The sequence below is a fragment of the Phycodurus eques genome, chromosome 9 (genome assembly GCF_024500275.1).
Source record: "Phycodurus eques isolate BA_2022a chromosome 9, UOR_Pequ_1.1, whole genome shotgun sequence".
NCBI lineage: Eukaryota > Metazoa > Chordata > Actinopteri > Syngnathiformes > Syngnathidae > Phycodurus > Phycodurus eques.
In genome coordinates, this window is record NC_084533.1 from 23,686,852 (window position 1) to 23,700,544 (window position 13,693).

The 13,693-nt window shown below is 40.0% G+C and overlaps 1 protein-coding gene across 1 annotated transcript in view; it reads right to left on the reverse strand.

Moving 5' to 3' along the window:
- slit3 (slit homolog 3 (Drosophila)) overlaps nt 1–13,693 on the reverse strand; it is a 234,223-nt gene that overhangs the window by 110,868 nt on the left and 109,662 nt on the right. Inside the window, 1 exon segment of the mRNA XM_061685536.1 lies at nt 10,401–10,472. Within this exon segment, the coding sequence (XP_061541520.1) occupies nt 10,401–10,472 (72 nt within the window).

The window sequence follows — 13,693 nt, forward strand, 5'->3', positions numbered from 1 at the left end:
ATTTGCAAACTGAACAAAGACAATATACATGTTGGTGTGAAGCTGGGATATGAATTCAAAGAGTTATATGCTTTACAAATAATTTAAAAGGTGTACTAACGGCAAAACACCACATCAAATGAACTCATCTCTGTACATTATATAGATATAAATATACTACTACTTGGCTTGGTTGTCCATTAGTAGGATTATACAAATGCAAACCTTGAAGAATGTTTGCCGCATGTGCCAAGCATCTGCTGAACATATTTAAAAAAAAAACAACATTGTGTTTTCAACGGCTTTGGTGGAGGTACACGCTCAACTTTTAGCGTGCGCATCAGGTCCATAAAAAGATTTGATTTACAGCAAAGTAAATTTTTCACATACAGTCCGTCCATCCACTCGCCAGCTGCTGGCGGTTAACACTTGCAGATTCACTTTGGACCCAGATGGAAACTTAAAAGAACACAAATTGGTGCCTTCAGGCCAAGATTGGACTTGCAATATTTGCATCCCTGCAGCGTTAGCACCGAATGTGTACGTGTAATGGATCGTGTGGGGTAGTGTCGTGTAAAACAGTGTTGTGTATTATTGCATGTCACGTGACTACTACTACAGTATAATTTAATGCATTGTACTGTTCAGTTTTTTTTTTTTTTTTTACATGCATACAGTAAATGTATGATGACTGTGGTTACTGATTCGCTCAATGTGTAAAGTGCCTTGCAAAAAAATCCCATAGAGCCTGATGGGGTGAGTAGGGAGGTTGCTCCAGCACAGTGATTTTCTTCTCGGCCAGGAATTGTCCGATGCGCGGGTCTTTGTGAGCAGCTCGTTGTCATGGTGAAGCAGCTATGAGTTGTCCTGGCACAACTCTCGCAGGACCTCTTTGCCGATGTGCTGGTTGTATGTCCCTGTGGCAAGAGCTCGGATTGGACGATGCGTGTTACGTCGAAGAATGCGATCGACACGACTTCAACTTCGGATTTCTATTGTCTTGCTTTGGCTACGTCCGACTCTTCCGCCGAAGGCTCTGGCGTTCGGTCTTTGGGTCGTACTCGAAGATTCGTGACTCATCGCCAGTCATAACTCTCCCTGCCAAGTCTGGTCTCATCATCACTCAATCTTGACAACCTAACCCTGGATATGGATAAGATAAAAAGTTCAACGGCTGTAGAAGTCACATTGATTTACTCTAGGGCAATTATGTTGACGGGGAAAACTCGAACTAGAAGTTAGGGAAGAGTGCGCTGCCCGTACTTTTCATCCACTGGATCTTTTGGTCCAATCTAGACTATCTACAGTATGCGCTTGCAAGTCGGGTTACGTTTTGGGGGTGATGAGGACAAAGCTCTCCACATGATCCTCTCAAGATGCGGATCACCTACGGAGAAACTCAGTGCCTCTCATGAGGACTAACAAAATCTTAACAGGACAGCGGCAGAGCGTCTTCCTCATGTCGCCGACGCGTGGGATCACACGGCTCTCCAGAAACCTCACGTCGGCATTTTCTCCGGGAAACGACGAGCAAGTTCGCGTCAGAGGCCACGTTCCTCCTCCTGCATCCTCACTGATGGAAAAAGCTTTCATCATCTGCGATATGATTGAATTCCTCTGACAACTTTGTTCAGCAAGCACCCTGATTAGTAGCGACATGATTGCTATCAGTTTGCAATGAGATGCTTCTTTGTGGAGGACTGTGCGTGTGCGCGTGTGTGTGTGTGTGTTGCATGTTTGTCACAGGGCAAAGACCGGGGGACCAAAATTTAATATCTTTCCATATAATTAGTGTCTTTAATCATGTCTATGACGAAGGCTATTGGCAGACTGATTCAGTCCTTCCCTTAGCTACCATCTGGCATACACACACACGTCTGCACAATCTTGCTGCTCCATCTGCAAACGCCGCAGACTGATTTAGGACTATTTGCATTGCCCCCCTATGATAAATGGGAACAACTTTAATACAGAGCAAAAAGGGAAGTTGTTATAGTTATTCAGGGAGCCCACTTTGATTATAATAAAGTATGATTTATGATTCACGCTATTAATTAAATTCTACTAATTAGTAGGAAATGGACATTGTTTACTTGGCAATCGTTAGACTGAAATTCCATCACAGGATTTCAATTGTTGGGCAGCAGATCGGTCGAGTTGTTTGCACATCATGTTAATTGAATTGAATACTGAACTGCCCATACTGTACGTGTGAATGTGAATGGTTGCGAAGATCGTTCCCCAAAATCAGCTTGCTCACCAGGGACCCTAATGAGGGGAGGCGGTATAGAAAATGGCTACATGGATAGTTCGAGTGTCCAAATCCAAAGTGCTACAAAAGCCAAAGAGTGAGCATTAATCCATTGATCCTTGGAACACGCAAGCAAGTTGCTTCTTCATGTGGGAGCAGAGCCCAGAGTATGGGGGGGGGGATATAAATGTAATTTAAATATGATACCTGCCAACGGGATTGCAGTGAAAGTGATCAGTTGCGACCTACCCAATGCAAGCCTGACGTCATTGAAATGTGCTCATCGAGAACATGTTCCCACAAAATTGCTGGGACTGTTCAAATTTCAGTATGAAAAAGCGAATTCGGTTTGAAATTCCTCGTTCTTGTTCAAAATGGTGAGACTGAAAAAAATCTGCATTAAAGAACTTCATATGTGGGGTGCCCTTTTTCTCATTTATATGTGGTCAAATAAAATAAAATAAAAATATATATATATATTAACTAAGAAGACCCTAAATAAAAGTTAAAATGTTTTATTTTTTTTTAAAAGACGTCTGCTTGTCCATTTCACATATATTTTTTTAAAATCACGCACAAGACTTTTCTCCAGGATAGTGATATTTAAAATGTCATTGTCATCCGCTCATTTCACATTTCAGACTCCATGAACTTCCAGCTAATGCAGACATTGTTGCGTCGGAGCTCTGCGGGCCGGTCTCCTCCCCCGCCACCTGCTAAGTCAGCACTTGCCTCTCAGGCCAAACGAGCCTCATCTGCAATAAAATCATCGCTGTGCACCCGCGCGAACAGCGGATGGGTTTAAAGCGGAGGCCAATGCAAAGTGCGTCAGTACCACACTGCAAGAAGCACGACCAAACGGCTATAAGCCTTGATAAGACTTTTTTTTTTTGGGCTGTGATTTTAACTGCTTGGGGCTTTAATGCGGTCACAGGAGCTATTGGCTTGCAAATAATGGGACTGCTTTTTCTAGTCTTACACACAACGAGGAACATGTGAAGTGATTCTGGATGGCGGTATCTTTTTACAACTCAAAACGACGAGAATGAACAGTGGAGCGAGACAGTCGAACTCACGTTTCACTCGGGCATTGTCGCCAGACTACAGAAGTTGTGGAAACCTGCAAAATGAAATGTCCCATAGAGCACAGTGGGACTCCTAAAACTGAACACAATTCCGAATAGAAAATGGCTTCAGACTAGCTAGACTAGCTCTAGTATGTCTAGAGCGGTGGCTAGAACATGTACATTGGAACATTCTCATTTATTTTTGTGGGGGAGAAAGCACAGTAAAGCGTTGCTTTTGAACAACAAAAGGAGCACTTCATGAAAAATGTTGGGGATGTATTTTTCCTCAAAATGACAAACTTGGCATTTCATGGGCATTGGATTGCAAATTTAGTGCTAATTATGAATATTTTATGTTGTTTTGTACAAAATATCCCATATTTTCCCCTTGACATTTTGCAAAAACAACAAAAGGAGCGCTATACAACAGCCCAGGTGAGAAAAGTTGTGCGTTTGTGTGCGCATTCCCCTCTAAGGCGCCGTGGTCATAAGTCAAACAAACGGCGGTCCTGCACTGCATTGTGGGTAGGGGAGCGTGAAGTGTGCAGGAAGAGATAGCCCAGGGTAATGTGAAGGAGGAGAAAAGTAAATAAGAACAGCCGACAGTTGTATTGTTTGAAGAAATGCCATATTGTGTTGTGGTTATGCAGCCAAATGGTGCGCTTGTACTGTAATGTCGAGCATGGGTGAACCCAGCGCGGGGGGGAATGAATTAAATTTGATCAAATGACAACAACAACAAAAAATTACACATCAGGAAGAAGAGGCAGGCAAATGGAAAACAAGGGACGCTATGACAGCAAGATGGTGCACAAGATAGCGTGTGTGTGTGTGTGTGTGTGTGTACTGATGTGTAATGTGAGGTATATGAAACACTGGCAGCTTATCCGATGTGCCCATGACTGTATGCCTCTCGATTGGAGTAGCTGCTGTTGTCATATACCTTTGGTTCATCTCGGTCACCTACACAAGGAGCATCATACACGGTATTCTAGTCTAAAACTCAATAATAATAATAATAAATCATCCCCATCAAGCTATTTTTGTCCTGTGATGAATGCATAAATACACAGATGCCTTGGGTTACGAGTTCTCAAAGCACCCGCACCTCAAATCATCTTACCCCATTGAAATGAATGGAAAGGCCAATAATCCGTTCCAGTCCCCCTCCTCGCCACAAAAAATACATAAAAATAAAATAAAAACAAAACTGTTTGTAATTTTAATTGTTTTTTTTTTTTTTTAAATAAAGAAGACCACAGACCATAATACTGTATTTTATAAAAACATACAATAATGACTGAGTTTTTGGCACGTTTTCCCTTCAATTCAAGACATTGTGGTGCTCCTCCTGGTGTGCGTGCCTGCATGGCTCAGTTGGTGAAGCAGGTCGTCCAGTGACCGAAGGGTCACCGGATTGAATCCCGGCTCCGGCTGCCTTCTGTCGAAGTGTTCTTGGGCAAGGCACTGAACCCTATTTTGCTCCCAGAGGGCCTGGCAGCGCCTTGCATGGCAGCAGCCTTCCATTGTTGTGTGAAAGTGAGGCTTTGTAAAGCACTTCAAAGTAAAGTGTTGATAAAGGGCTACATAAGTGCGCCCCTTTACTGTTTGGCCACCTGGTGGCAGTATAATATGATTATACATAGCGATAGAGGAGACAATCACAACTCGTTTTTTGTATAGGATAATTTGTCTACATGTCTTGCTTAAACCGTTTGCGTTCAAGCATCTGTTGCTTAAAGGGTTGTAACAACGACTATCAATGCTAGTTTCATGAGCCCATCTATGCGATTGCGCATGTGTGTTAGCATTAAGCTAGCAGACCTAAGTAGATTTTGTGGTTTGGTTAAATACACATTATGTAATTCCCTTTTTAATGTTTAATTTGACAATAAACTTCGACAGGGAGAGGGATTAAACTGCTTGAAGCCTCTGTTTTGAAAAAACGACAGCTCATATTTAAAAAAAAAAAATGCAGTCTGGTTACTCGTATCACAGGTATCGCTACTTGAAAATGTTTCTTTTCTTTTTAGAAACTAGCCTCTGTGATTCGCTGTAAAACTCACCTTTTCCCTGTTTTGTGCTCTTTCTGAAACTCCCTAAAATGCCACACATTGGCGCCAAAGGACTGTCTAATACAAAAGTAATCCTACTTTTCTGTAGATACCGTTCTAGAAAGTTCCACGAGATGCTGCTGAGTGAGTTTTGGGAACTATGTCAATTTTTACCAGGATAGGACTGCCTTTAAAATGTGATGAGCTTTCATTTTTTGGGTTTGTCAAAAAGGCTATTTGATGGGGTAATTAACGCTAATAATATACATTATAATAGAAGCATCAACATGAAAAAAACAAATATTTAAAATAAAATTATCATTATTATAGCTTCCGCACAGCAGAACCTGAGAATACTGTAGGTTCATGCATTGCGAAAGAGCACAAAGACAATTTGGTAGACATTACAGCATTATTTAAAATGGAAATGTTCGAGGTCACACACTCACAGAATCCTCAGATTATCTTTTACAAACATACTGCATGTCAGTGTTAAATATGATATGCATTTGCATTAAGAGAAAAGCTTTGGTAGAACAACTTGTGGTGAATGGAAGTTGCAAATTTTCCTAAGCGCAACGAGGTCGAATTTAGCATTATATGAATATTCCTCACTATTGTTGTTTGAGGTAAAAAATACAAGTGTTTAAAAGAAAACATGTACGCCATGTATACAAAGCTTTCGTACAATGAAGTTGTAACAAATTATGTTAATTAGCCCCGAACAAGCCGGCACGGTGAGTGACTGGTTAGCACATCCACCTCACAGTCTGGGGAGCGGGGTTCAAATCCCGGCCCCACTTGTGTGGAGTTTCCATGTTCTCCCTGTGCCTGGGTGGGGTTTCTCCGTGCACTCCGGTTTCCTCCCACATCCCAAAAACATGTGTGGTAGGTTGATTGAAGACTCTTAATTGCCCGTAGGTGTGAATGTGAGGGCGGCAAAGCATTGAAAATATAGATGGCAGGTAATCAGTGAAATCTTGACCTGAGATCAGTTAGATTAAGAGTGATGAATAGAAAATTGTTTGAGATTAGCAACATCAAACGCACTGAATAAAAACGTGTTTGAGATCAATCACATCTAGAGTGGCGATGAAAAAACTGTTTGAGATTATCCGCGTCAAGAGCACCGAATAGAAAACTGAGATCTGTTACGTCGCAAGCGCCGGTTAGAAAACTGTTTGAGATTAGCCAAGTTTAGAGCGCCGAATAGAACAGCGTTTGAGATCTGTCACATCTAGAGTGCCGATGAAAAAACTGTTTGAGATTAGCCACGTCTAGGGCACAGACTAAAAAACTGTGATTAAAAAAATATACTATTTTGAAACCCTTGATCTAAATTGCTGCACGTCACACATCTCCTTAGTTTCACAAACATATCTGCCAGGTCGTTGGCAGCTCCACAACAAAGCAGTCGATTTGAGACGGGTCAAAAGGGTCGAAGAGCAGTAAACAGAATCAAATGGGAACATAGCCATTGGGCAGCGGGATGGAGGGAAAACGAGAGAGAGAGAGAGAGAGTATACGTATTAACGGGAAAGAAGTGGTGGCGAGCGCAACCCACAGCCAGAAACAAAGTGAGAAAGAGACACGGGAGAAAATCAATGCAGTGTCCACCAGGGACAGAATGTCATGGATGTTTTTTTTTCTCCTTCCACTCCTCCCCATTCGCTGGTGTAATGGAGGACTGGAGCCTTTTTTATGGCCGGAGTCACCTTGTCTAATCGAGGGATGGTGGGATGGAGGGAGAATCCTAACGAAGCAGAATTTAAGGGGCGTGAAGGGATGGCAGAATGAGATGCAAGATGATAGAAAAAGAAAGAAATGTACAAAAGGGACATGAGATTTTTTTTTTTTTTTTTTACAGATCAAGTCATTTTAATGGGCAGCGAGACTCTTAAAGCATCAATAGGGGTGATGCACATACTTGATTGGCACCTTTACATTGCTGAGATGCAAAATGGATGTTCAATAATAAAAAGGTGACATGCAGTCTTACAGTCAGTTTGCATTTGAAGTAATACGCCGTGAAGACTTTTAGAGGTACTTGGAAAAGTCCCCCCCCCCCCCAAGTCAAGAATTTATAGCAGTCTTGGGGAAAGACGGCACATGCGGCGGGGATGCACATGAACTCCTCCATGTCGTCGCGATGGAGCTTTTATACATCTTAATAATCCTAAGAGAGCTGATGCTTTATAGGCCATCGTAAATCTTCATTTGAACACAGTTAAGATACTGATAATAAGCAGATGGACGCCTACGTTCTGTTTGAACGTCGCTCTAACACAGCGCTCGCGTCCTTTTGTGATGACACCACAAGATAGAATTCTACATTGAACAAATAAAACTAATGAGGACGTGTCTTACGTCAGGTAAAAAAAAAAAAAAAAAAAGACTGCGCACAATGACATTTACGTCTTTGCTCTGACAAATACAATGATGATTTATTCACCAGCATACTACCATCCATTCTTATTTACATCCCTTCATCCTGTTTAAATTGATCAATATTCTGTGTATTTTATATACATGCATATATATTGCCTCACAAGCCAAGGTCACATTACTTGCATGGGCTTGTAAGATCTCAGCATCATCAACCGTGTCATTTGCGTACAGCTGGATGACAATCTACTCTTTCATATGCAGAAATAAATTCAATTGCAAATGAAATGAGGACTTCATTTGTAAAAACACATTTTGGGAACAATATTAAAACAACGCAAAGATCTAAACTCGCCTATATAGACTTGGTAGTGCGCTCTCTTTCTAGACCAGTGACAGTGTTTCATAAGAGATCATCATTATAATTTTATACCTTGCCTTCGTATCAAACATTCAATGTTTGTGAAGCAGGATTTTCTGCAATGACGGGAACCAAAATTTAATTACGGAATACTATTTGAGGGGGATAGGGACCGAGCCTGACTGCGAATAGCGAAAATCCGTAAATAATTGACGCCCTGGCACATACAAGAAATGTTTAAAAAAAAAAAAAAAAAAAAAAAAGGAGCGGGAGTTTCAGTGACTAAGCGAATGGATTGCATCAAAAACACACAAATAAGCAATATTTTAACAGTATAACGGGGGACAGGCTCAAAAATAAATAAATATTCTCAAATTTGCAAATGCCGAACCGCAAATACCATAGTTTCTCGTGTTTAATACGCACCTCCAAAGTTGATCTCAAAGTTCTGGAGAACGTTTCTACCCATGTATAATGTGCACCATTGATTTGCTGCTACCCATATCTGTATTTTTTATTTTTATTTTTTTAAATAATTATTCTGCTCTCTGTCCATGTGCTGGTGTATCTTTATTTTTTCATCAATTATCAGAAGTTATAAATGCTCAATGATGGTATAACATTTTAATTAATACTACTGTTGCTAATACGTAGTACAATCTTGGTACAGACCAATAAACAATTTAACAGTCACACTGTTTAACATACCGATAAAAACAACAACAAAACAATGGTGCAGTCTATCCACTACATTACACATACACGTGATGTAGATGACTAGGCAGGCTACTTAAATATAAATGACGATAAATAGACACTAGATGATCTTCCAGACCTTTGCTTCAAGAAATCTTCTCGATCTGGACCTTTTCAAATTTTAGTTGAATACCCCTGTCTTATTGGAATGAAAATGTACACCTTTTTCATAACCTCTAGATGACGGTATACATTTATAAAATGAAAGAAAACAATTCTTTGCTTCCATTCCCAAAATCACATCTTTGTGAAGCTGGATTTTCTGCAATGACGGCGACTGAGACAAAATTATAGTCGACTTGACTTAAGTAAGACACTTCGAGTTTCATTGTCTCCCATTACCCCAAGATGGTAATGATAAATAGAAAAAAAGCGCAGCCGCCAGCTAATTATAACAACTACATTCAGCGTAATGGTCAGTTGTATTTTTAATCATTTGTTTTTATTTGTTTTATGGCGGACACACATACACGCGCACATATTCCGTTCAAGTACTGACGCCATTGTTTATTGCCAAAAGTGCCAAAACCCCTCTCTGTATTCGGTGTGATCGATCAGTTGTTATTGATTTGTGGCATGGATCGGGCAGCGTATCGATCAGGCTATTGGTGATTAGACTGCCATGAATAAAAGACAAGAGGCTATTGGGTTTTTTTTTTTTTTAAATTGTTTTAACGCAAGGACCAAAATATCTTGAGATGAGGAACACAAGAGGAGACAAGAAGAATACCAAAAAGGTGATTAAGAAAGAGTTGATGGCCAATATTGTTGATAATGAACAAAAAACAATGCAGAGCTGGAAAATGTGTTGAAAAGCATTCACACATGCAACACACGGATGTTACCTGATGATTGGGAGAATGTACAGAATCTGTTATTCGTATACGGTATACTGTACGGTATTTATTGTGGGAAATGTTAGGTAGCTGAATGTACAGATTTATTGGTTTAGTTTTGACTAAGAATGTTTGAAAAAATGAGATGCCTGATTTACATCTGTAAGAAGTCAAAATATTTGTATTTAAGTCAAGATGGTGTTTAAAGATAGCTTTTTTTTGGTTATACAAACATCAGTGGTTAATGTATTTTACACAGAGCCTGCAAAAATGTTACTTATAACATTGCATGAACAGATAGAAAAGGATTTATCGGAGTAAAGGTTTGACTGTAAAATGGACTATTTGAATTTCCATTATTTTCCAGGGGCAACAAATGCGCCAAAGCAGATAATGTTGAACCTCAGATGTTTCATTGTACCTTTATGATGTTCGATATCATCGTTCTTGTCATAAAGAGCTGTTTATAGAAGCTATATAGAAATATTTAATCCCCAAAATCAATGTACCATTCAGTTGGAGTGAAAATATTTGCGTTGCATTAAAAATACACTCGACCCATTTTCCACACGCTGAGAATGTCACATTTGATGTCAGCATACATCAAGCTATAAAGTCGCCAGTGTTTGTCCTGGCGCGCCCGTCCGCTGGTGGGTTTTTTGAAATAATAAAAATGACATGGCGGGAAGTGTAGGGAATATTTGCGCTTACAGGTTCTTGACGTTGGTGATTCCTCTGAAGGCTTTCCTCGGCACCGCCTGGATCTGGTTCTCGCTCAGGTCTCTGGGGGGGGGGGGGGGGGGGGGGGGGGGGGGGGGTGATGGGCGAGAAAGAGAGAGACAAAGGGTATAAGATCCAATGATGAACAAAACCATAAGCAGTTGGCGACACAAAGCCAACAGAACAAAACAACAGATGGATGGTATGACATTTATGATTACATGCAAATAGCCTCAAAGACCAAAGAATCGATTGGAATTGATCCTGGCGTATGTGTGTGTGATATTCTTGGTTTAAAACACACATAACACACACATTCCACCACCATTTTTTTAAGTCCTCACGGATTTTTATATCCCACATTGACTCTGGCTCCACGTGTCAGACTTATGACGTGTAACTATATGAGCCAGAACATATGCGACATGAAGCAACAGGCGGCCGTTAAATGCTTCACCGTGACGCCAGTGAGACAAAAAAAGGGAAAAATAAATACATTAAATGAGCTGATTGGCATACTACTGTCGTCAGACGTCAGGAAATGTATTTTTGACAGTCTCAGATATTTGGTTCCCATATAAAAAGTAAGAACCAGTGGTTGTTCCTGGCATGTGCGGCCACACAGCATCCCAGAATGAAAGTGTACAGCTTTTTCATAACCGCTAGATGGCGGCATTCATTTATAAAATGTGAAAGTATTTTTCATTTTCTCCTATACCTATGTATAATGCGCACTATTGACATTTTTTGGGGGGGGGGGGGGGAATCGCATCATACACGAGAAATTACGATACTTGTGCATTATTATGTTCCGCCCATTTAAAGATTTTTTTTTTTAATTTGTGCATTATAAGATTTGTATTGATTTTATTGTATTTGTTGCCTGAACTCTATTATTTGCTGCTGTTGTATTGATTTTGAGGTACAATATATCTATATGTCCCTTCTCAATGCTCTCCAAGTCATCATTTTCCACCTATTGGTTTTAAAGCAGATCTGTATGAAATGTATACGTACTGTATGCTAGCACGTTATGTGACGTGGGATAAAAATCAAACTTCACATAAACTCCATTCCAATCCAATGATTCAGATGGGACTCTAAATCTTGGAAAAACACTTCAGGTACCCATAGAAAAATCTGGTAATTCAACGCTTTTAGCCCTAAACAATAATTAGAACACATTAGAAGACTTGACTTAAAAAATTCACAGCCTTTGCCATGAAGTTAAAATGGAACTGTACCGTTTCCACTGCTTATCCTTGAGATGTTTTCACAACTTAATTGGAAAGTATTCACAGTGCTTCACTTTTAGAGACTTTTAAAATTTTGTGTGGGGAAAAAAATATTGAATAAATTTTGGAGTAAATCCATTTGAATCATGCATGTAAAATAAAGGGGATACATTATGGCATATATTTTGTTTCATGGCTTGTATACAAATAGTTCATTCTCTGGAGCGGATGCCCACCAATCAAGTGTGAAATGAAACAGCCAAGTAAATCTTTGCTTTACTTTGGTCAGCCAGTCCTCCCTCAAGCATCTCTAGGTTCTTCAAAATGCTGCTGCATGCCTCTTAACTGGAACACATAAGAGGGAGCATCAAACTCTTATTCTGGCCTCCATCCACTGGCTGCCTCACAGCATGGGACTTGAGGACTTAGTTTAGTGACTTATTTGGTTTTGTTTTAATTTTCTTGCTGTTTTTTGTTATTTTTTAATCCATGTTGTGGTCAATTGTCTTGTGTTTTATGTTTGATTTTTATGTACCTGTATGTATAGCACTTTGTTTCAGCTGCGGTCGTGCTCTTAAAACGATGTAATTTTGAGTTGTGTATTCCTCCATTACTACAACTGGCCTACTGCATGTTAATGGCGGAGCTGGGATAGAATTAGGTACAACAAATTGAGTTTTTTGTTTCGTTTTTCATGGTTTTGGATGTTTCCCTCTGTGACTGCTTCTTTTTTTGACACTTCCCACTTAGCTGATGAGTGAAACGAATGCATCAACGTCTGTAATGTGTCGGTCCCTACGCGCTTGCGCTGCATGTTTGCGTGAGTGCAGGCGGCATGAATGAGGTTTGACAAGACGGAATTGAATCGTGTTGTTTTAATGCCTGAATATACAGTTCATATTAATTCTATTTGTTTTTTACTTGAGTGATTTACAGTGAGGCGGTTTTCTCTCTTCTTCTGCCTGACATTTTGATAGAGAAACATGCATTCCGTGGTCTGTTGCTTTCTATTATCAGTCACAGGGATTGTTTATCTGCTTTGCTAACTATACGTACATATCTATCATGGTTGGTTTTTTTTCTGTGATTTGCATCCCTCTGTGGAACAAAATACAATCAGGAGAAAGAAACAGGCATGAGTTGCTGCTCATAGGATTTCCACGTATAATAATTAAAAGCTTTGTTTTTAATCCATCATGTTTTGTATTTTCAAGAGTAGATTAAGTGTCAAAGGAAATAATGATCAGATGGTGTGTTCTTTTAATGACACTAATAACAGAAGGCAGTTTATCTTCAATCAAAATAATCAAATGATAACATACTACTACCACCACCACTACTACGACACTACGACTACTACTAATAGATTCATAAAGCCCTTTTCGTGTGTAAATCACATCTAATGCCACACCTTCAAACTCTCAGGATGTATATTTTGCTCTGCCAAAAGCCCAAATAATTTTAAAAGTTAGCAGATGCCTGGTACTGTAGCCGCTACAGTCCGCTGCTATCTGATCTGCTATCTGTTTGATTTCAATGTGCAATGCCAAGAACTCTATTGATTTCAACATGTGCTCATATAGTTATTGCAGAGAAGAATGCAACGCCTTTTCAACCCAATATCCTTCAAATGTTCAGATTGCATGGCCCCGTGCCGGGTACCCTATCGATTTTGAATGATGGATGATCCGAGATTGCCGAGGCCTAGAAAACTCTCTTTTGGGGACGCAGACATTTTCCAAACTGCAACTTTCAAACAACAGCAGCAGCAACAAACTAATAAGTAGAGATGCACTGATCTGACTTTTATTGGACATGTTTCACTTTTGAACTTTACTACATTCAGTACTTTGTTACTGCTGTGGCTATTTTGTGTGCCCTATAAACAAAGTAAAGTTTTGCCTGTTCTTATACACTAAATAATCCTATTCCATTTGCTGTTCCTGTTGTGGTTCCCTTGGGCTGTGGGGGGCAGTGTGTTGCTCACATGCATATAACCTACATAGATTTGATGAAAAGAACTAAAGAAGAGAGTAGCAATTGAGCTTC